The sequence below is a fragment of the Petromyzon marinus genome, chromosome 33 (assembly GCF_048934315.1).
Source record: "Petromyzon marinus isolate PM22_M1 ecotype Great Lakes invasive population chromosome 33, UKy_Petmar_22M1.pri1.0, whole genome shotgun sequence".
Lineage (NCBI taxonomy): Eukaryota > Metazoa > Chordata > Hyperoartia > Petromyzontiformes > Petromyzontidae > Petromyzon > Petromyzon marinus.
In genome coordinates, this window is record NC_133699.1 from 11,706,768 (window position 1) to 11,729,377 (window position 22,610).

The 22,610-nt window shown below is 48.1% G+C and overlaps 1 protein-coding gene across 2 annotated transcripts; it reads left to right on the forward strand.

The window, feature by feature from the left end:
- Positions 1-21: 21 nt before the first annotated feature.
- On the forward strand, positions 22-21,333 carry TMEM179B (transmembrane protein 179B). 2 transcript variants are annotated; one of them, XM_032965149.2, is made up of 6 exons: positions 22-782; positions 8,077-8,254; positions 12,037-12,227; positions 14,358-14,504; positions 14,648-14,726; positions 16,102-21,333. In XM_032965149.2, the coding sequence occupies exons 2-6, from the start codon at positions 8,159-8,161 to the stop codon at positions 16,267-16,269; spliced, it is 681 nt and encodes a 226-aa protein (XP_032821040.1). In that variant the 5' UTR covers positions 22-782; positions 8,077-8,158; the 3' UTR covers positions 16,270-21,333. The 2 variants fall into 2 exon arrangements, with proteins under 2 accessions (XP_032821040.1, XP_032821042.1); XM_032965151.2 differs by lacking the exon at positions 22-782 and adding an exon at positions 6,618-6,967.
- The last annotated feature ends 1,277 nt before the right edge of the window (positions 21,334-22,610 follow it).

A 22,610-nucleotide genomic window follows, 5' to 3' on the forward strand; every position in this document is an offset into this window, starting at 1 on the left:
GGAGGGGGAGTGTCTGCGTGAGTTAATACAACAGTCGTGCGTCAGTGTAGTTGTGCGTGTGTACATTTGAGTGCTGCGGCCGTTGATGCATGTGAATAAGGCGAGTATTAGGAATCGTTGCTTTTAACGAATCGAGTATTGAATCGACGTGCTGATGTGTGGGCCGACTAGGCCACGCGTTGCGGCACTTCGCTGCATCGCAAACTTGGGGGCATTCAGAATATTGATTCAAATACTGCGCCAGGAATCCGATGAGCTGTAAAGCTCTTTTTCACAGATGTCCAGTAGTTTGTCCACCCGGCAGGCCCGTAAACAATTCCACTCATTCAATTAAAAAACCCGCAATTTGCTCATAATAATAATAAAAACCAACTCCTGACTCCCATTGATAAATTCGTCCTGGACGTCTACATTGACGTCGGGTCTTACGGTGGCCGCGACGGGACGCGACGCCCGCGGCGCGTGACGGTTTTTTTTATAAAATAAAAAAACACAAAACGCGTTTTATAAATACACCCCCACGAGTCACGCGCCGCGGTTGGAGGCCTTCCAAAGAGAATCGGAAACCCTCGCCCGTCCCAAACGCGTTCATTGCTCGGCCTCCGAGTTTCCCTGCAACCACGCGAATTGCCATCGCGATTATTTAAAACAAACGAACAAACAACAACAGCAGCAGCCGCGCTTCGTAACGACTCCAGCAGCAGCAGCAACAGATGTTGGACGGCGCTGCACTGTTTGCCTACGCCGTGTTGCTTCGTGTTGGTGGCGGTGGTGGTGGCTAGGTAAGGCGACGACGAGTTTGTACAAAGTCTTTTAAGTTGCAACATTCACCCCGTCGTAAATCAACAAACACGATGGTTGTGGTTGTGGGGGGGGGTGGCACGCACGACACGCCGAAACGATCGGTAACTTATATTCTTAGCTCTTTCGGTAAAGTCACGTTGAAGGGAAACAATACAATCATAAAATATATATCTATATATAAAACAATACAAAATTCTCACGACGTTTCGACCATAACGCAAACGGTCGTCATCTGGTGTTATGGTCGAAAGGTGAGAATTTTTTTTATTGTTTTGTATATTTTATTGTTTCCCTTCAACGTGACTTTACCGAAAGAGCTAAGAATATGAATTACTGCGATCGGTAACTTGTTTCGAGAGCACCGTTTAGGGGGTCGACAATTAAATAATGATTAATTGGTGTTGGGGGGGCAGAAGGGAACGCGTTTCGAGATGTAATCCGAGCCCCGTGTGCGCGGATCGGTCGCTTGGGGGGTGGCGTGAGGAGAGGCCTTCATCTAGCAGTGGATTGGCGAGGTTCTGGTGAGGAGAGAGGCCTTCATCTAGCAGTGGATTGGCGAAGTTCTGGTGAGGAGAGAGGCCTTCATCTAGCAGTGGATTGGCGAGGTTCTGGTGAGGAGAGAGGCCTTCATCTAGCAGTGGATTGGCGAAGTTCTGGTGAGGAGAGAGGCCTTCATCTAGCAGTGGATTGGCGAGGTTCTGGTGAGGAGAGAGGCCTTCATCTAGCAGTGGATTGGCGAAGTTCTGGTGAGGAGAGAGGCCTTCATCTAGCAGTGGATTGGCGAGGTTCTGGTGAGGAGAGAGGCCTTCATCTAGCAGTGGATTGGCGAAGTTCTGGTGAGGAGAGAGGCCTTCATCCAGCAGTGGATTGGCGAAGTTCTGGTGAGGAGAGAGGCCTTCATCTAGCAGTGGATTGGCGAAGTTCTGGTGAGAGAGGCCTTCATCTAGCAGTGGATTGGCGAGGTTCTGGTGAGGAGAGAGGCCTTAATCTAGCAGTGGATTGGCGAGGTTCTGGTGAGGAGAGAGGCCTTCATCTAGCAGTGGATTGGCGAAGTTCTGGTGAGGAGAGAGGCCTTCATCTAGCAGTGGATTGGCGAGGTTCTGGTGAGGAGAGAGGCCTTCATCTAGCAGTGGATTGGCGAAGTTCTGGTGAGGAGAGAGGCCTTCATCTAGCAGTGGATTGGCGAGGTTCTGGTGAGGAGAGAGGCCTTCATCTAGCAGTGGATTGGCGAAGTTCTGGTGAGGAGAGAGGCCTTCATCCGGCAGTGGATTGGCGAAGTTCTGGTGAGGAGAGAGGCCTTCATCTGGCAGTGGATTGGCGAAGTTCTGGTGAGGAGAGAGGCCTTCATCTAGCAGTGGATTGGCGAGGTTCTGGTGAGGAGAGAGGCCTTCATCTAGCAGTGGATTGGCGAGGTTCTGGTGAGGAGAGAGGCCTTCATCTAGCAGTGGATTGGCGAGGTTCTGGTGAGGAGAGAGGCCTTCATCTAGCAGTGGATTGGCGAGGTTCTGGTGAGGAGAGAGGCCTTCATCTAGCAGTGGATTGGCGAAGTTCTGGTGAGGAGAGAGGCCTTCATCTAGCAGTGGATTGGCGAAGTTCTGGTGAGGAGAGAGGCCTTCATCTAGCAGTGGATTGGCGAAGTTCTGGTGAGGAGAGAGGCCTTCATCTAGCAGTGGATTGGCGAAGTTCTGGTGAGGAGAGAGGCCTTCATCTAGCAGTGGATTGGCGAAGTTCTGGTGAGGAGAGAGGCCTTCATCTAGCAGTGGATTGGCGAAGTTCTGGTGAGGAGAGAGGCCTTCATCTAGCAGTGGATTGGCGAAGTTCTGGTGAGGAGAGAGGCCTTCATCTAGCAGTGGATTGGCGAAGTTCTGGTGAGGAGAGAGGCCTTCATCTAGCAGTGGATTGGCGAGGTTCTGGTGAGGAGAGAGGCCTTCATCTAGCAGTGGATTGGCGAAGTTCTGGTGAGGAGAGAGGCCTTCATCCAGCAGTGGATTGGCGAAGTTCTGGTGAGGAGAGAGGCCTTCATCTAGCAGTGGATTGGCGAAGTTCTGGTGAGAGAGGCCTTCATCTAGCAGTGGATTGGCGAGGTTCTGGTGAGGAGAGAGGCCTTCATCTAGCAGTGGATTGGCGAAGTTCTGGTGAGGAGAGAGGCCTTCATCTAGCAGTGGATTGGCGAGGTTCTGGTGAGGAGAGAGGCCTTCATCTAGCAGTGGATTGGCGAAGTTCTGGTGAGGAGAGAGGCCTTCATCTAGCAGTGGATTGGCGAGGTTCTGGTGAGGAGAGAGGCCTTCATCTAGCAGTGGATTGGCGAAGTTCTGGTGAGGAGAGAGGCCTTCATCCGGCAGTGGATTGGCGAAGTTCTGGTGAGGAGAGAGGCCTTCATCTGGCAGTGGATTGGCGAAGTTCTAGTGAGGAGAGAGGCCTTCATCTAGCAGTGGATTGACGAGGTTCTGGTGAGGAGAGAGGCCTTCATCTAGCAGTGGATTGGCGAGGTTCTGGTGAGGAGAGAGGCCTTCATCTAGCAGTGGATTGGCGAGGTTCTGGTGAGGAGAGAGGCCTTCATCTAGCAGTGGATTGGCGAGGTTCTGGTGAGGAGAGAGGCCTTCATCTAGCAGTGGATTGGCGAAGTTCTGGTGAGGAGAGAGGCCTTCATCTAGCAGTGGATTGGCGAGGTTCTGGTGAGGAGAGAGGCCTTCATCTAGCAGTGGATTGGCGAAGTTCTGGTGAGGAGAGAGGCCTTCATCTAGCAGTGGATTGGCGAGGTTCTGGTGAGGAGAGAGGCCTTCATCTAGCAGTGGATTGGCGAGGTTCTGGTGAGGAGAGAGGCATTCATCTAGCAGTGGATTGGCGAAGTTCTGGTGAGGAGAGAGGCCTTCATCTAGCAGTGGATTGGCGAAGTTCTGGCGAGGAGAGAGGCCTTCATCCAGCAGTGGATTGGCGAAGTTCTGGTGAGGAGAGAGGCCTTCATCCAGCAGTGGATTGGCGAAGTTCTGGTGAGGAGAGAGGCCTTCATCCAGCAGTGGATTGGCGAAGTTCTGGTGAGGAGAGAGGCATTCATCTAGCAGTGGATTGGCGAAGTTCTGGTGAGGAGAGAGGCCTTCATCTAGCAGTGAATTGGCGAAGTTCTGGTGAGGAGAGAGGCCTTCATCCAGCAGTGGATTGGCGAAGTTCTGGTGAGGAGAGAGGCCTTCATCTAGCAGTGGATTGGCGAAGTTCTGGTGAGGAGAGAGGCCTTCATCCAGCAGTGGATTGGCGAAGTTCTGGTGAGGAGAGAGGCCTTCATCCAGCAGTGGATTGGCGAAGTTCTGGTGAGAGAGGCCTTCATCCAGCAGTGGATTGGCGAAGTTCTGGTGAGGAGAGAGGCATTCATCTAGCAGTGGATTGGCGAAGTTCTGGTGAGGAGAGAGGCCTTCATCTAGCAGTGGATTGGCGAAGTTCTGGTGAGGAGAGAGGCCTTCATCTAGCAGTGGATTGGCGAAGTTCTGGTGAGGAGAGAGGTCTTCATCTAGCAGTGGATTGGCGAAGTTCTGGTGAGGAGAGAGGCATTCATCCAGCAGTGGATTGGCGAAGTTCTGGTGAGGAGAGAGGCCTTCATCCAGCAGTGGATTGGCGAAGTTCTGGTGAGGAGAGAGGCCTTCATCTAGCAGTGGATTGGCGAAGTTCTGGTGAGGAGAGAGGCCTTCATCCAGCAGTGGATTGGCGAAGTTCTGGTGAGGAGTAGGGGGAGAGGCCTTCATCCAGCAGTGGATTGGCGAAGTTCTGGTGAGGAGGAGGAGGGGGAGAGGCCTTCATCCAGCAGTGGATTGGCGAAGTTCTGGTGAGGAGAGAGGCCTTCATCCAGCAGTGGATTGGCGAAGTTCTGGTGAGGAGTAGGGGGAGAGGCCTTCATCCAGCAGTGGATTGGCGAAGTTCTGGTGAGGAGGAGGAGAGGCCTTCATCCAGCAGTGGATTGGCGAAGTTCTGGTGAGGAGGAGGGGGGGGAGAGGCCTTCATCCAGCAGTGGATTGGCGGCGCCCGACGACGAAGACAACCTACAACACACTGTGTGTGGAGGGTTATCGCAACAGCGTGGTGCGGAAGCGGCAGCGGTAGCTGCGGTAGTGGACACGGGTTGTTTGATTGTGCTAGAGGGAAATCGACGATGGGCCAAGAGGAGGAAGGAGGAGGAGGAAGGAGGAAGGGCTTCTTGAGCGTGGGCAGGGAGTCCGACGTGCCCTGTGTGGCTGCGGGGGGTATGGGAGGGAGGTCCCACACCTCGATGCAGCAGCATAGAAGTGTTACAGTCAACAGTATCAAAGTATGAAAAAAAATAAGAATGTTTTACTCTTTTGATTTAAAGCTTTCGTGACTGCAGGGATTCATATTCTTGGTTCTTTCGGTAAAGTCACGTAGAAGGGAAACAAAAAATAATAGAAATATAAAACAATTAAATTCTCACGACGTTTCGACAACACGTTCTACTTTATTAAATAGAGTTCTTAATAAATGTTTTCTCCTACAGCATCAGAGTGCGGCGCCACGTTAAATACGCACTAAAATGACAATAGTTTAAAGCGATTTGAAGCATGTTTTATTTTTAAAATGGAAATATATTTGAGGGGGGGGGGGGAATCAAAAATCGTCCAAAATCGCGTGACGTCATTTATGGACTTGCCCCCAACCACAAAACCACTCATGCAAGGTTTGCCGACATTGCATACGTACGTCTATGTAGACCGCTCTTTTGTTATTTATGATCCGCTTGTTGCGTATATGGCTACGAGGCATCGGACAACCTGCTGCTGACTCCGGAGCCTCATGTGGTCATTTTAAGGACCATGCCATCTCGAAACTCGCATGCCCGTTGCGACAACAAACATCTGGTCCAACACCAGTGGAGACTAGGCTCTAAGAAAAGCCGTCTCGGGTGTGGACCAATCAAATTCAAGGACAGTGCATATTATTATCAGAGTTTCTTTTTGTTTGCATTTTTGACTGCTTGTGTTGTGGTTATTGCAAACATAATCCCTTGGATAAAAGTGTCAGTTTTTGTGCCAGCTAAAAGGGTAAAAACCTATTACTATGTATATATATTCTTGGTTCTTTCGGTAAAGTCACGTAGAAGGGAACCAATGAAATAATAAAAATATAAACAATATGTATATATATTGGTGTGCGAAAAGTTGTTCAGGGGTTTGACGGGTGGCCTCAAGGTCCTGAGAGTTTGAGAAAAAAACCCTGAGGTGAAGGTTGATGCCACCCAAAGAGTTGAGATATGATCGCCGCAGCTGCACCAGCCAGTACCGGGGTTCTGTGCTCTGACAGATGAGTTAGAACAGGGGTCGGAAACCTGCGGGCTTTGTTAAGGGGACCACATTGCGGCTCTTGAAATATTGAGGGTTTTTTCTTTACCGAATTCGAAAGAAGTCTTCTCTTGTTATTTTGGTTGCCTATCCCTGACCGTAGGAGTCCCGTTTACCATGGGGGTCCCGTTTACCATGGGGGTCCTGTTTACCATGGGAGTCCAGTTTACCATGGGGGTCCCGTTTACCATGGGGGTCCCGTTTACCATGGGGGTCCCGTTTACCATGGGGGTCCCGTTTACCATGGGGGTCCCGTTTACCATGGGAGTCCAGTTTACCATGGGAGTCCTGTTTACCATGGGAGTCCAGTTTACCATGGGGGTCCCGTTTACCATGGGAGTCCAGTTTACCATGGGGGTCCCGTTTACCATGGGGGTCCCGTTTACCATGGTCCCGTTAACCATGGGGGTCCCGTTAACCATGGGAGTCCAGTTTACCATGGGGGTCCCGTTAACCATGGGAGTCCCGTTTACCATGGGAGTCCGGTTTACCTTTGGCAGGAGTCGGCAACCCGCAGCTCCGAAGCCGCATGCGGCTCTTTAAGGACTACTTCTTGACGTTTATAAAAGACCACCGTCTCGTATTTACCGCACAGTGCATTTTAGCTGTTGGCATTGTGAGTATTTTATTGTTTGTTATTTTGGTTGCTGACCCCTGAGTTAGAAGCTTCCTTAATCAAGAGAACATTTATTTAAAGTAGCGATCATTCTAGTGATATTACTGCGCTGACCGTATTACACGTATTTTTTTCTCTCAAGATATTTCAGCTGAAAAATCCCTCGAGATCGATGGACACATGCAATCGCAAAGACACATGGCAACACGTGTGTACACACATTCACACGCAAGTTATTTTCGTTGGGCGTCACAGTAAAATATTTTTGTTTGACAAATTAATCAAGGCATAGCTTGGGTATGTAGCTGAAAGAAATGCATTTGTTGTTGAGGGTATGAAAAGAGGAACCAGTGGTATCTTACGTTGCTTAAAAGCTTTAGTGATTGTTTTTTTTATTCCCTTGTAACAGCTTTAAATTACGAAAGAAGAGACATTGCTTGTGTGTTTTATGCTGCTGGCCACTGGTCTGATCTGGTTGGGTTGTGGGGTTATGTAGGAAAGGAATGCCTTTGGTTGGGTTGGGGAGGTTTACTTGCGATATCTTAACTTCCTCGCCTAGTATACAGGAGGTCGTGGGTTCGATCCCGACCCTGACGCCTGTATATTTGTAATTTGCGCGTTCTCCCCGTGGTCGCGTGGATTATTCTCTGGGTCCCTCCGGGTTTTCCCTCCACATTTAGAAACATGCGTTTTAGAGTATTTGGCTGCTACTAAAAATGGCCACTTCGTTCATCTATAATTTGTAATAAAGGGCGCTTATTAAAAAGCGCTGCTGTATATAGCTCAGTGGGCTTTACCTGGTAAAATAAAAATAGTAATATTTTGAGTGCGTGGTCCGGTCAGGTGACGTAAGATGGAGAAAGAAGACCTGGTCAGGTATTTGAGGACCCTTTCAGGTATGGCCAAGTCAAGTAAGATCAGGTTTCATTGAGTAATGGAGGACATAGAGTATTCGGTGCGGTGGTTGCGGTTTGGAGAATTTTAATTCACATTGTTAGAATCCATAATATTTACACTAGAAGAATCTGATGAGCTATAAAGCTGATTTTCATGGATGTCCAGTAGGGGCGGGTCAGAACGTTACAAAAACATACAATACAGAAACACGATAGGAGTGCAAAGTGTAGGAAAGGTCAACAAATTGCTTACAATTATACAAATAAAAATAGACAATTTTGTTTTATCTTACCAGGTAAAGCCCACTGAGGTGTTAACTTATTTTTCAGAAGCGACCTGGCCACAAATACTAGCTCAACAAAGTGGCTCATCATGTGGAAATGTATAGCAGCAACATAATCTTAATGCATGTTTCTGAAGGTGGACAGGTGCGGTTGGGCAGGAAAGTCCAGGACAAGCTCTGCTCTCCTTGGGAGAGAAGAGGAGAAGGAGGAACTGAGGGATGACGAACAACCTCTTCCTCGTGTTGGAGAACACTCTCTATGCCGCCGCCTTCCTCTCCGGCCTCATCGTGGCTACGGCCATGGCGATAACGAAGGTACGTGTGCACATGTCTGCGTGCGTATGCGTGTTTGCTGGTCACCCACCCCCTCGTGTGCCGTTCCGGCCTTCATAGGTGCTCCCTAACAGCACTTGCCCCAACAGTCTGTTAAAGCTACATGGGGGATATTTGTGGTAGTAGTGAGGAGCGGTAGTGTAGAGGTTAGCACGCTGTGCTACAAACCCGAATTTGATTCCTGCTCACAGCCAACATAGGTAACGATTATCTGAATCGGTCCTGGGCCTCTCCTAGGTTGACTCAAATGAGTACCTCGTGCGGTGTGTAAACATCTCCACTAGGGAGACAAAGGCTGCCAGGTGGCGTGGTGTTGACCACCCACCTCCCTTCGTGTGCCATTCCGACCTTCATCAGGACTCGCTAACAGTACTTGCCCCGACGGTCTGTTAAAGGCTATATGGGGTCTTTGTGGTAGTAGCGTCGTAGTTAGCGCACTGCACTATAAACCCGGCCCACTTCAGTTTGATTTACAGTCATAACTGATAATAGTGGTGATTATCTACAATGGAGGTAGCCACCTGGCATCTCCTGAGCCGCATGAGGCTCTTTAATCCACCACATGCGGCTCTATCGAAGTGGCATAATGTAGAAAATACTATCACAGTAGCAAAGAATAATGAATGTCTCCCGTGCTGTGCCGAAAACTGTCAATATACATACACTTATGGGTACTTTTTGGCTCTTGGTCTGTTACGGCTTTGCCAGCCCTGACCTACAACCAGTTCTGGCCCTTCCTTAGATTGAATCTACCTTAAACGAGTACCCGGTGCAGTGCAAACAAAATCGGCATTGGCAGAGACATAGGTGGTATGGTGGCGTTTTTGGCCATATTAAATCCCATGGCTTGAAAATCATCACCTGATAGACACATTTTAAGGTATGCATGATGCTGGCCACACATGTGTTCTGCTGACCTTAATAGGTACTCTCGAACAGGACTTTCCCTAGCAGTGTGAATTGCTCAGTGAGGAAACTGTGACTTGTTGCGCTTGTGTAACACAAAGCATCATAAATAGCTGTTTCCAGAATTTGGTATTTGAAGGCGTATTCAGTTTGACTGTGAATAAACCACCCAGAATGTGATTGATCTCGCCACCTCTCAGAAGCTAAGCAGAGTTGAACCTTGGTGCTTCTTGAATTGACGACCGCGATGCATAGAACAGGCATTGAACGCTGTTGCATTGTAATCCAAGGCAGTGCAGAAACATCCATTGTTGTGCTGAACTATGCTTGCAACGTCTTTGCTCCCCACCTCATCAACCCAGGGTAGGGAGCGCTTCATCCAACAGTGGATGAACACTCAAGGCTCCGCAGCAATGTATTAACAACCCTCCACTTGCCCTACTGCTCTCTCCTCTTCCCTTTTATTTCCCCTTCGATTGGTAGTCTTCCAACACATTCTAATCTCTGCACAATCCATCAAGCTCTGGATAACTGGCTTGCGCCAAGACCATATCTGATAGTTGAGATTTCGTTACCTTTTCCTTAAACTAAAACTTTTTCACAACCTGGTTTGGTTGTCATATTGTGGTACTTGCAACGGAGCAGTGGCACAATGGATAGTGCAGTGCACCATCTTCCCGGCGACCTGAATTTGAATTACAGTGACGGCTAACATCATTGGCGAGTGATATCTGAATCAATCCTCGGCCCCACTTTCTACCTGCATTGTTGCAATGTAGTGAACTATTGTCGAAAAACCTCCTTAACCCACATGACATGGTGAGGGCCGCATCCAGCATTAGTAAGGGCGCCCCGATGGCAAGATGTTAACTACCACACCTGGTTTACAGGAGGTCGTGGGTTCGATCCCGACCCTGACGCCTGTATAATTGGTGTTTGCATGTCTCTCGTGGTCGCATGGATTTTCCTCTGGGTTTTCCCTCCAGATTTAGAATCAACATGCGTTTATAGAGTACAGTAAAACCTTGGATTGTGAGCATAATTCGTTCTGGAAACGTGTTTGTAATCCAAAGCACTCGAATATCAAAGCACTCGTATATCAGTCGTGATCACGTGACGCTCGGCAGACAAAGCGCATACGTACTGCTTGTATTGCAAGACCTCGCTCGTTTATCAAATTAATATTTATTTTAAAAATGTGCTCGTCTTGCAAAACACTCGCAGACCAAGTTACTCGCAATCCAAGGTTTTACTGTATTTGGCTAATATACATTTCCGGACGATAAGCCACTTCGTTGGGCTATCATGTGTGGTCAACTCACTTCCTAAAAAGGGCTATATAGCTCAGTGGGCCTTACCTGGTAAAATAACAAAAATGTGTTTAGATTAACAAAGGGCTGAACATTATTTGCATTGTGGTACTAACCTAGCCGAGTGGCCCTATGGTACTCGATTCAAGTGGAAGGTGGTGAGTTCGGAAACCAGCCATGAATCGATATGAGCCCATTACCCCCCCCCCCCCCCACCAGGGGATTGAAAATGGTTACCACTTTGTGGGTACTGCACAGCATCGTATACATTTACCAAGGAATTGTGGAATTCCACCACTGGCGGCGGAGATGAGTACCACCGCAGCACCCGTTTCACCAGGGAGACATTTTGAAGTTGACTTGGTGACAGCAGTTTCCAGCTTTGTTACATTCAGCTGAGTTTTAAAATTAATAACACTTTCACAGGCCATTTGCACCCACATCCCCAAGCCGAACAGAGTCCCCATACACAGCAGCTGCAATGTGACCGACTGAGGCGGCCCTGTTTCAGGACAAGAGCTGTTTTGTGTTCACATGCACACAGCCTTGGCTCACATCACATATTTTTCAAGCCTGCGGCATGTAAGGTTTTTGGCGTAGTCGTTCTTCTCTGATGAATTTACTCTGCGTTAAAAATAAAAGTTGAGTCAACTCGGCTATGGCCGCGCAAAATCGGAAACTTGTGCACGTCCTGCACTTTTGGTAGAATTCGGAGCTCGCCACGAAAAGTCTTTGTTTTTGACCAAGCCATTCATCCTTCTGGGGTAGGTAAAAAAAGTATCCGTCAATATATTATAGACTGGACACTACCAAAAAAATAAAGTCGCTGAGGTGTGTTAATGCCTGTCTCACCAAAGGTACTTAGTCTCTATTTGGCCCTCTAAGGGAACTCCAGTCATCCTCGCAGCAGCTTTTGCTAGCCACTGCATCGTGCGCTTTCACATGTGCTTCCGCGACCGTCTGGAACGCTCTTCCGATATTAGAAAGCCACTGGAGCTATGTGCACTTTTAAACATAGATTTAAAACTCATTTCTTTAGAACTGCTTTTTGTGTTTAGTTTGTTGGTCTTCCCCCGCACCTCCCGATTGTCACGGTTGGATACGTAAGGTGCGAAAGAAGTTCAACATACGTACAACACTTCTGTGCTCGGCCCGGTCGACATCCAGGGAAGATGCATATGGCATTAATGGCCGGATGCTGTCAGGCTGTACAGAATTGAACAAATAGCCAAGATTGCCAAAAAGTGCAAGTCTCGACAAGCCAAAGTGAGGAAGGAGATTACTTGTCATTCATAGCCGGCCAGGTGGCTCAGCGGCAGAGCGAATGCATCGCAGTTGAAAGGTTGCGAGTTCAAATCCCCTCCTTTTACCCCCCCCCCATATACGGCTCAGTTGCATCCGGACGGTTCTCCGCGATCGTCGATTCCCGGATTTGCAAGCTGTCCGCCTGCAAATGAGGCTCGCCTTTGGTTAAAATAAAAGCAAACGAATTCCAAATCTTCAACATACGTATAAGGTTCCCCACCTGTGGCGCGCGCGCGCGTGCAGGGGGCGTTTTCTGGCGGGTGCGTGCTCTACGGGGAGGCGGAGGTGAAGGCGGGAGGCGTGGCGAGCGTCGCGCACTTTGGGCACGTGTCGGCCTGCACCTTCCCGCTGGCGGCGGGTGTCATGGGCGCCGTCTACGCCTTCTGCAGCATCCTCTACTGGCTGCACGCCGCCTGCACGGAGGACGCCCGCAGGTGCAGCCGCCTCACGCCGCCACCCTGCTGCTTACAGACCGCTGCGGCGAGCTGGCCTCACCGTCTCTTGTGTTGAACGCAAAGTGTCTTTTACCCCGGTTTATTTCCCAATCTCAAAATCGGTGTCTTATCACGAGAGAAAGTATACATTTGGAACTCTGCAGAGGAGTACATTTTGTTGAAGGTGATCCTGTGGAAGTTAATATCACAGAACTACTTCTGAGATTGAATTATCCACTAGTGGCACTGAAAATTTCCACGTATCATGCGATATCAATGTTTTGACGCATTGGAAGTCAAATTAATATTGTCGGAGTGAAGTGAAAAACCGAATTTAAGCGAAATATTTTTTCGTGTATGCAGTCATTGATGATTGCAAATAAACCTGGTTTCATTGCAGGCCGCCGCTTAAAGATGGATTCAAACATTAGTAGTGGTGCTAAACCAAGTGCTCCGACCCTTAAGCCACCCTGTGATCTCACACAGTGCATGTGTTACACTGCATACCTGCAGATGCTGCCACATTACAGTACTCGCTCTCTTGCGAGCGCAGCAGTACAGCGTACTCTGACATAATACCAACACGGGTAAATGTTTACAGGGCTTACACTGGGGGAGGGAGCGGTGTCTGATGTACTGCTGCAATTGTAGTAGCCAACGTAATGTGGCGGTGTCTGTTCGTATAACGATATGCAGGGGTGATAAGTGCCCCTCACACACTTTTTTAAGAGCAATTAAGTGACCTTTAATTATAACCTTTCCAGTGGTCCATTTTGACTAAACGCCTCTTTGACAATGGGTTTGCTACTTTGGTAGTGCCATTTATTTACGTATCTAGGATATACTAACTGAGATTCAAGACTAATTTCAGACGGTCGTTACAATGGGTATGATGTTCGGTCAGAACCTCCTGAATAACAATATATAATGATATATATTTAAACTTCATCTTCATTAGACCTCCTTTGCCAGTACCAACATGTAATAATAGGGGTTTTCCCCTTTTTTCTGGCAACAAAACTGAAACCTTTTTCACAAGGATTCATGTCTGCATTAACCACAATACCTGCAGTCAAAATGCAAACAAAAAACATACTATGATAATATATGCATTGTCCTTGAAACTGATTGGTCCACACCAAAGGACGGCTTTCTTTTGAGCCTCGACCCAATTGGTGCTCGACCAGATGACGCCAAAAGGCGTACAGCTCAAAGACAATGCACTATCAAAGTATTATTATATTTAAACTTATTGAAAAAAATCTTCTTGATAATGTTATGCTTGTGGGAGAAACTGGAGTGGTCGGACAAAAATCCCACGCATATGAGCAGATAATGCGTAGGATCGGGAACCCTCTTGCTGTACTTCCACCTCGTGGCTACCTCGTAGCCCTGCAGGTAGAGAGTCTCGCAGCGTGCAGTGATCTCCAATTGATCCTCCCTCCGACTCCGGGCTGGGTTACATGCATGCACCACGACGCCGGGACAAAGGCTGATTGTGTTTTGCGTTTCTTCTTCATGGTATGTTTAATCATAATCTTTATTAATCCTGGAGAAATATGATGAGCACGAAGCTATTTTTCCACAGATGTCCAGTGATCTGGGCAAACTGCACAGTTTATCATTGGCTAGATTCCAACTGGGAGAGTCGATGAAAGCTCATTCGCTGGCTCATGTATCAATGTGCCACTTGATAAATAGCCGGCCAGTAGCACTGTGGTCAGAGCGTTGAGCTCAGAATTCAGAGGTCGCGAGTTAAAATCCTAGTTAGAGGCGTTGGCGTGTCTAGGTTTATGTTGTTGTCATGCGTGCGTGTGCGTAGGCTGGCATGGGGAGCGGTAGTGTAGCAGTTTGCACATTGTGCTACGAACCCAGCGACCCGAGTTTGATTCCCGCTCACAGCCAACACCAGTGACGATTATCTGAACCGGTCCTAGGCTTCTTCTAGGTCGATTCAGCCTCAAATGAGTACCTGATGTGGTGTGTAAACATCGCCACTGGGGAGAAAAAGGCATCCGGGCGTGGTGTTGGCCACCCACCCCCTCGTGTGCCGGCCTTCATAGGTGCTCGATAACAGCACTTGCCCTTAAGTTGCATTAAAGGCTATATGGGAATTTTTTGTCTTTGTAGGCCGGCGTGGTGGGGTGGTGTGGCGAGCGTGGTGGCGGGGGTGTTGGCGCTGCTGTTGCTGGTGAGCGGCTGTGTGCTGCGTGTGGGGCTGGGCCGCTGGTGCGAGTCTCTCATCACCGCCTCCGCCAAGGTGCACCCGCTGCACAGGTAACGGCACCAGCACACACACACACACGCGCATGTGCGCACACATAACACGCACAACAAAGGCAAAACTCCCTGCAACTCCCCCCCCCCCCCACTCCATAGACTTTAACAGCCTGTTGGTACATGCACGTGTGTCCACACAGCTGCAGGGACGCACAGGCGTTGAACTGGACCGACAGCCACAATGGAGCACGGTTCTACGATAACGTCATCTCTGGGGAGGTGAGCTGGCTTGGCAGCTGTGAGTGTGTGTCTGTGCGCTGCGGTGACGCCACTTAGTACCGAATGGTGGCTGTTGTTTGTGTGACTGTACGTGTGTACGTATGCGGGCCTGACCTGTGACCTGCCAGTGAATCCTTTGACACCTCACGTGACCTCAAAGCACATCTAACTTGGCACAAGTGCCTTGGTGACGTCACCACCGCTTAGTGGCGAATGGCGGTGGTGGTGGTGTTGCGCACGAGTGCGTGTACCTGCTGTACACACAGGTGTTGTCTGTAATTCTGACGGTGCCTTTAGCTCGAGCTATACTGTTTGGTTATATACAAGTAACTAATGACACGACTGATAATTATCGGATCGATTCCTCGACGAATCCGTTAACAGGAAAATAATTGTGGGCAAAAGAGTCACCTCTGTACCCGCGTGTACCGCTGACCGTGAAGTGTTTTGCAAGGCTTGGCGATGTCATCGGCATCATCAGTTTTATTACGCTGGGCGTGGCTAGTAAGGGGGTTGATTACAATTTTCAGTCCATTTTTTGGCTTCACTAACTGTCCCAACTCGCGATACAATGTACACGCTAATAATAGGGTTTTTCCCCTTTTTTTCTGGCAACAAAACTGAAACCTTTTTACAATGATTCATGTCTGCATTAACCACAATACCTGCAGTCAAAATGCAAACAAAAAAACATACTATGATAATATATGATGCATTGTCCTTGAAACTGATTGGTCCACACCAAGGGACGGCTTTCTTTTGAGCCTCGACCCAATTGGTGCTCGACCAGATGACGCCAAAAGGCATATATTATCATAGTATGTTTTTTTTGCATTTTGGCTGCAGGTATTGTGGTTAATGCAGACATAAATCCTCGTAAAAAAAGGTTTCAGTTTTGTTGCCAGAAAAAAAAGGGGAAAAACCCCTATTATTACATTTTGGTACTGGCAAAGGAGGTCTAATGATGTACACGCTGTTTTTGCATGTGTGGACCTGCTGGTTTAATTGACATATGAGGTGTGGTGTGTACTTATATGGATGTATGTTGAACTTCTTTTGCACCGTACGTAGCCAACTGTCCTAATCGGAGTGTGCGTGGCATATTGTGTAACGTGCACACTTCACATCGGTGTGCATGGCTATGCTCACGTAACGTGAACAGAAGTGTGTTGTGTCTGCCCCATACAGCTATATTTGTTGGATCTGCTTCTTTGTGTGAGTGATGTGTATGTGCATGCCGTATGGTGCTGTCTCTCGGACGGCGGTATGCGTGGACCTGCCGGTTATCACGGTTGGATGAGTACGGTGTGAAAGAAGTTCTACATACATACATACATAAATGAACCCACAAGTGTCTTGTATTCGTCTCTAATAGACTGCGGTGTGGGTGGACCTGCTGGTGTGGGTGGGGTGCGTGGTGCTTCTGGCCGTGCGGGGCCGCGTGCACGGGGAGCCACCCTTCTCCTCACTGCCCGCGCCAGCGTCATGGAACGACAGCTCCGTCGGGGAGCACACCCCCATCCTCAACCCCACCGTCACGTGATCCCCACCGCCCACTGCCAACCGACCACCGTCAAGCCAGCAAAGCCAGTTGCTGCCCTAACCCCATTGCATTGGGAGGGCACAGCAAAATACCATAAGTGAAATGCAAACAAAATTAAAAGGGGGAGGGGGGGGGGGCTGATTGCAGTGGTGGCCCAGGGGGGGGGGGGGCGGACATAAATATGAAAAAAACCCAACATAAAATGTATTTTCTCTGGTAAATATCAATGAAATACCACACAACTGTCAGGCTCGCAAGGGGGGGGGGGGTGTGCTCCCCACTAGCTGGTTGAAGCGTCAGAGGTGGGGCTGGGGTTTGAGTTATGGGTCAGGGATTGGGTAGAGGCTTTTTTTTCCCGTGAGGGATAGGGTTTGCTGGGCGAAGTGGCACACGCCTCTAATGCACTGCTTTCGGAGATAAGCGGTCGGTGGATCATATGGATTATGTGAAACTTGCAAACCAGAGGAGTCGCAAGGTGACCACAAAATTGCAGGACAGCAAAAGGAGTTCTGAGTCCATCTGTGTGGACGTTTGATTGATTGCTGTTCTCTCATTAATTGTGGCTTTTCTCATCAGTCCTCTGGGTTCCTACCACATGCAAAGCTCTTGATGAGATTGACCAACCATTCCAGGCAGAATCCCACTGGAAAAAGAGCCTTAAGATTCGGTTGGTTTTGTGATTATTCAAACTAGCATCTGCACTTGCTACACCACGAAGGATGTTCGCTAGATGTACCATTTGGATGAAGTAAAATGGATGATGAAACTTATTGTAATTATCGCAGGCATCATATTACGCGTATCTTCTCTTATGCAACAAATTGTTAGAAATCAAGATATTCATTGCATCGCGGTGAAGTGGTGGTGCAGTGGTTTGCGCCACAGTGCTACAAACCCGGCCATCTGATTTTGGTTCCCAGCCCGCGGCTGTCATCAATGGAGAGTGATATTCAAACCGGTCCCTGCCTTCCCCATCCCGCACTGCCCTTCGTGGTGAGGTATTGCCAACCTCCATAACCGACGTAGCGTGGGCAAACCCTAATCGGGCAGTGGATTCACAAAAAGGGCCGAATATATATTATGTTGCGTAACAATGTACATATGATATTACGTCATCGCATCGGAATATTATATTAATACAGCCTGCCTTGGCGTGTCGACGCCGTTTCACGAGCCACTACCACCGCCGTACTGCCCCAGAGGTGGGAGCCGCGTTCTGGAGGAGTTGCTTCCTAAATAGGTCGCTTAGGTTGTCGTGGTGTTGCACGCTTTGCGCGGCTCAGCCTGCTTGGATGCTCGTGGGCAGTATTCACATGCCTAATGAGGCTCTCCTGGACACATGCAGTCCGTCGCGCTAACGGGTTAGGACTTGGATCTGGTTGGCGAGTGTGGTTAGGTTTAGGGATAGTGCTCGGAAATAGATGGCTAGTTAGTGCTTTGGGTCGAGTGCTGTCTGGTTGGCTACAGAGTGGTCAGGTTAGTGTTTGGGTAGTTTGTTAGAATTTTAGGGTTATGATAAGAGAGAGTGCATAGTGCGAATAAGGTTAGGGCTAGTGTCTTGGAGAGTCCGTTAGGATTCACGTTTAAGTTTATTTTGTTTCATCAGGTGAGATCTCAATAGACCAGATCGGTCTCAATTGCAATTAGATCGATTAGGGGTAGAGACTGTGCTTGGTTGGATAGTGAACTCCACCTCTTCACGTGGTTGTTCATCTAGCCCCCTTTCCAAACACGGCCTTGATAGTGTTTATTCTCTTTTTGCTGGTGTTCACAGTACTGGCAAGTGAACGTTTTCAAAACCACTGCATTGTGCCCACCGCCCGCTCATTCACTTTCAGTCAGACTAAATCCGAAGCAATCGGCCAGCCGACTTTATATATCAGTGCCCAGACATGGAAACAATCACTTTCTCTTTGCTGCTGCAGCTGGTGGCACTGTGCTCACGGCACTGGAAGATTGAAGGTTCACATCGGGGTCAAATCTTCATAATCGCTGTTGGGCCGGTTAAAACAAGTCACGTCTTTTTTGGGAGTTTGACAGCACTCGTCCTATTCAGAGCTGGTCCCCTGCCAAGTTAACATGGAATTTCCACCTTGGCGCAGGGCCGTCAACAGACCAGTATCACCCCGTGGCTTGTCTAAGTAGGGAGAAACTTTCACTTTTGCCTGACTTTGATGTCATTATAGAATCAACATTTGGAACACTCCATACCACTCCTGCGTAGTTTTTAATTTTTCGACAATTTAAGGTCGACAAGCCCACTGCGATTGTTCCGCGACTTCTTTTGTGAATGCCGTTTTGGCTCCAGTGAGGTCGCATGGTTGGCCACCACTCTAGTGGGTCACAGTGAGCGTTCACTTCGATTCACTTTTGGAGAAGCAGTTGGTGCGGAGGTTTAACGCCACTTTTCTTACGGCACCGCCTTGGCATTGCTGTGCCTCGTTCTTTCTCCGCTTTGCTGGTTGGCCCCTCCACGCGGCTCGCTCGCTCAGTCGCTTTGTGCGTTGCATCGATGCTTTCTTGCTTCGGGGGACTTGTCTTTTTTGGCGGGTGCCATGTTTTTCTCAAGATGGCACCCGCCACATCTACCTGCTGATCCTCGTACACATAACGGCCCATCACTTGCTAACACCTCACCTGACCTGTACGCTTTATTAACACGCTACATGCACATTACACCTTCTGCCCACGAAACAGATGATCCGCAGTTCTTACCAACGTCACACGTACTCCTTACACATTGCACGCGCTCCTTACACACTGCGACGACAACAACAGTAACAACCGTTTCAAATTATATAGCGTCTAAATGCAACCGCATCTGAAGACGCTCTACAAAGTCACAAAGCTACGTAAAGGGTAGAGTGAGGTGGTGGGGGTGATGGGTGGATAGACGGTTAGGGGCAGCCGGGGAAGCACTGATGAGTCACAGGACATCCTCTACTGGGTCGGGCCCATCCACAAACGAACCCCAGGGTATCTATGGGGGGGCCAGGGCCCATGACGTGCAACCCCTCGTCAATATGGATGCCACGGTGGCGATATGTTAACTCCCTCACCTGGTATGCAGGAAGTCGTGGGTTCGATCCCGACCCTGACGCCTGCTGTATATTTGGAGTTTGCGTGTCTCTCTCTGCCTGTGGTCGTGTGGATTTTTTTTGTCCGGGTCCTTCGGGTTTTTCCCTCCTACATTGGAAACATGCTTTTAGAGTATTTGGCTGCTATAAATTTCCACGTGAAAAAAACACTTTTAGATATCATCTGAAAAAGAGTTGTATAGCTCAGTGGGCCTTATCTGGTAAAATAACAAATATTTTAGTTTATATTCATTTCTAACATTACCTGCACAGATTGCCAACACATCGCATGTACTTCCCACCAGTATACTACATTTTTCCATACCAATATCTTCATTTTTAATGTTGGGTAACTTGCCTTGGTTAATATTTAATAATAATAATAGTAATATAGTGATAACTATACAGTGACTTATGCAAAAATCTAATTTCAACGCACTTTATTTTATTTCTAAATGCGGTGTAGCACTTACGTGATTTGTAATTGGTAATATTTGACAGCCATTATGTAATAATTATATGAACAAACGTGGTCATAATTAAATATCTAGAAATATCAAACCTCTCAACCACATGGTTTTCCTTGGACTCAGCAGTGCACGTGTATGTGCTGCAGAAATGTATGGCTGCTGGCACATGTAGCGAGTTGTGAGCCTTACCTTGTTTTACAGAAGTTCTCTGGTCTGTCTTATTGGGCAGTGTAATAAAATGTAAGCTACTTGGAAGTTCTGATAGAGTGTATCAAGAGAGCATTGTAGAAGTGGCAGGAGAAGGAGGTTCTGGTAAGTCGGACGTGTATGCAGGACGCATGAGGACTGGTTACCGAGGCAATGGTTGGTCAGCAAAGGAGAAAAAAAACCCAAAAACCAGATGGTGTTGTTGATGGCACTCTTCAGAGCAAACCTTGGACATCAGGTGTTCAACCGTGTAACAGTTAAGGGTTCTCGCTGATGGAAAGAAGTGATACGATGCGGTGTCGCCAACATCATTGCCCGTCACTTTCTAACACCTTTTAAGATGATGCCTTGGGCCCACGCCTCTCACCGCACCATATTGAGTATAAGCTGTTCAAATTCAATTTAGGGTATTGACCCTTAGCCTTTTACATAAATATGCCATAACCTCTTGCACTCTTTGAGTACTGCAATAATTAATAAAACGGTGATGTCCAATTGTTTACTATTATAGTTCTCGGCTGCAAAGGAATCAACATTTGCTATAATTCAGAATTGAAATTGTTTTTGTAGTAGATGCTAATTTCACTGATTCATATTTAATTGCATGAAAGATCCCTTACTATCCTTCGTAAAACCTACTTATTTCGCAAATTTCAATGCAATGGAAATTTGCAGGATTTGAACGCAAGATTGGCCAGTGTTGCAGAGCAATGGGAGCGACAACTGGACTTTTGTAAGCCCATGAATCTCCCCATACAAGTAAGGTCAGAATCAGTGCCAACCACAATGCAAGAGGTAAATAATAGGCGAACATGCGTGCCGGAATTTATTAGTAATTTACTACGTTACTAACCAATTGAATGTAACGCCACATTTTCAAAGCAATGTCATTCGATTACATGATCGCTGCTGACCTTAAAAAACAGGTTGCTGAAACCTCAGAAACAGTACGATGCTCTGATCGTAGCTTGTGTGGGGTGACCATTAGCTGCTACCGTTCTCATATTAATCAAATCTGCTCACACCATAATTTCAGTGGTTCGAAATGTATATACCAATTGTAAACAAAGTGATAAATCAGTTCATGCGGAGGAGTAATCTGATGACATCCTGAAAATGTAGTTAAACAGGATCGCAGCATTACTCTGATCTTACAATACTGCTTTACTGTCCAATCCTGTTCACGCATCTCGATAGTTTTGAATCTGCAAGTACAAATTTAAATTACTATTGTTATTATTTATGTGCACACATTGCTTACCTGGCAGAGTACGCGGTTGATGAAAATTAAAGGCGAGAACGAATGTAAAGTTGCTTGGGGTTTTATTTTTTAAATCACTTTTGCACACAGGCATTGGTGGATACATAATGGTGCCCAGGTTTTACACGGCACGTTCATGCATTTCTTCGCTTTCATCCACTGACCAACGATACGTAAATATTTGTTTTGGTGTAGTTTTTTTTTCTGAAGTCTCGCTACATGGGCAGCTGAGGGAAATCCATTGTTGTGATGTCTCTCTGCTCCCAAGTCTTGTGCCCCCCCCCCCCACCTTTGGCCAGTACTCTGACCAGCGTAAAGTACTATATGGTCAAATAACCCCGCGTGACTCTCGCGGATTACGGAGGCCCTAATCCACCAGTGGATAGACCAAGTGATGTGCATGATGAAATCCAGCCCCAGGTAGCACTGTGGTTACAGATTTAGGTGCACAATTGAGAGGACTGCATTTTCAAATCACAGAGGTCAACTCTGTGATTGACTCGTTTAAATGAAAGCCCACTTTGTCGGAAATAGCGGTGGTCAGCACGTGGGGAAATTTGACCTGGAGAGTCCGGGAATTGGCATCTGCGTTTGGGAGGCAGGAGTTAATTTGAACCGAGATCTGGTGGCATCATATTGAACTTCAACACATTCCTGCGGAGGGAGCTGGTAGGAACGTTGGGTTGCTCGGTCAATGGCCAGGGTCAACGGCGGCGTGGTGTATTCTGCAAATATGCCCGACTGTGAGGGCGGGCACAAGCTGGCGTGAGTAGGTTAATTAAACGTTGAGTATATAAGGGCACCACGGGGTGACCAGCCCCTCCCCACCCAGCCCCACCCCCCACCCAGCCCCTCCCCACAGCCCCTCCCCACCCTCCCCTCTCCACCCAGCCCCACCCCTCCCATTTTTGGATGCACGACGGACGGACGGACACAATAATCCCCTGTGGGCTGGTGGTGTAACCAGGAGGTTCCTACCAGTATAACACTTTACTGCACATTTAATGATAGACCGAGGGCTGACTCAGAAACAAAACCGGATTCAGTCGTGTGGTAAAGGTGGTGGCGACCCTGGTGTTACCTTGGTGCTTGTTCTTAACCCCTGGAGGCCCAGACCCACAAATCCTCAACACTATCATGAGCGTCGTCCATACGTTTCCTTGTTTTCAGTAAGGATGATCCTGAAAAAGACTCGAGGCTTCAATTACCGTATACCTCGGCACAACCAACAGTAGTGGTGGTCGTATTTCGATTGGAGAAACTGGAGCGGACTGTGAGCGATGGATGTTTTCGTTGACCACAGAATCTGCCACTGGGCTTTAGTCC

Bases quoted from the DNA above. Each gene is read 5' to 3' on its own strand.
- TMEM179B (XM_032965149.2), top strand. From the start codon at position 8,159: ATGACGAACAACCTCTTCCTCGTGTTGGAGAACACTCTCTATGCCGCC. The intron at 8,255-12,036 runs GTACGTGTGCAC...GCGCGCGTGCAG, and splicing joins CGGCCATGGCGATAACGAAG to GGGGCGTTTTCTGGCGGGTG. The intron at 12,228-14,357 runs GTGCAGCCGCCT...TTGTCTTTGTAG, and splicing joins TGCACGGAGGACGCCCGCAG to GCCGGCGTGGTGGGGTGGTG.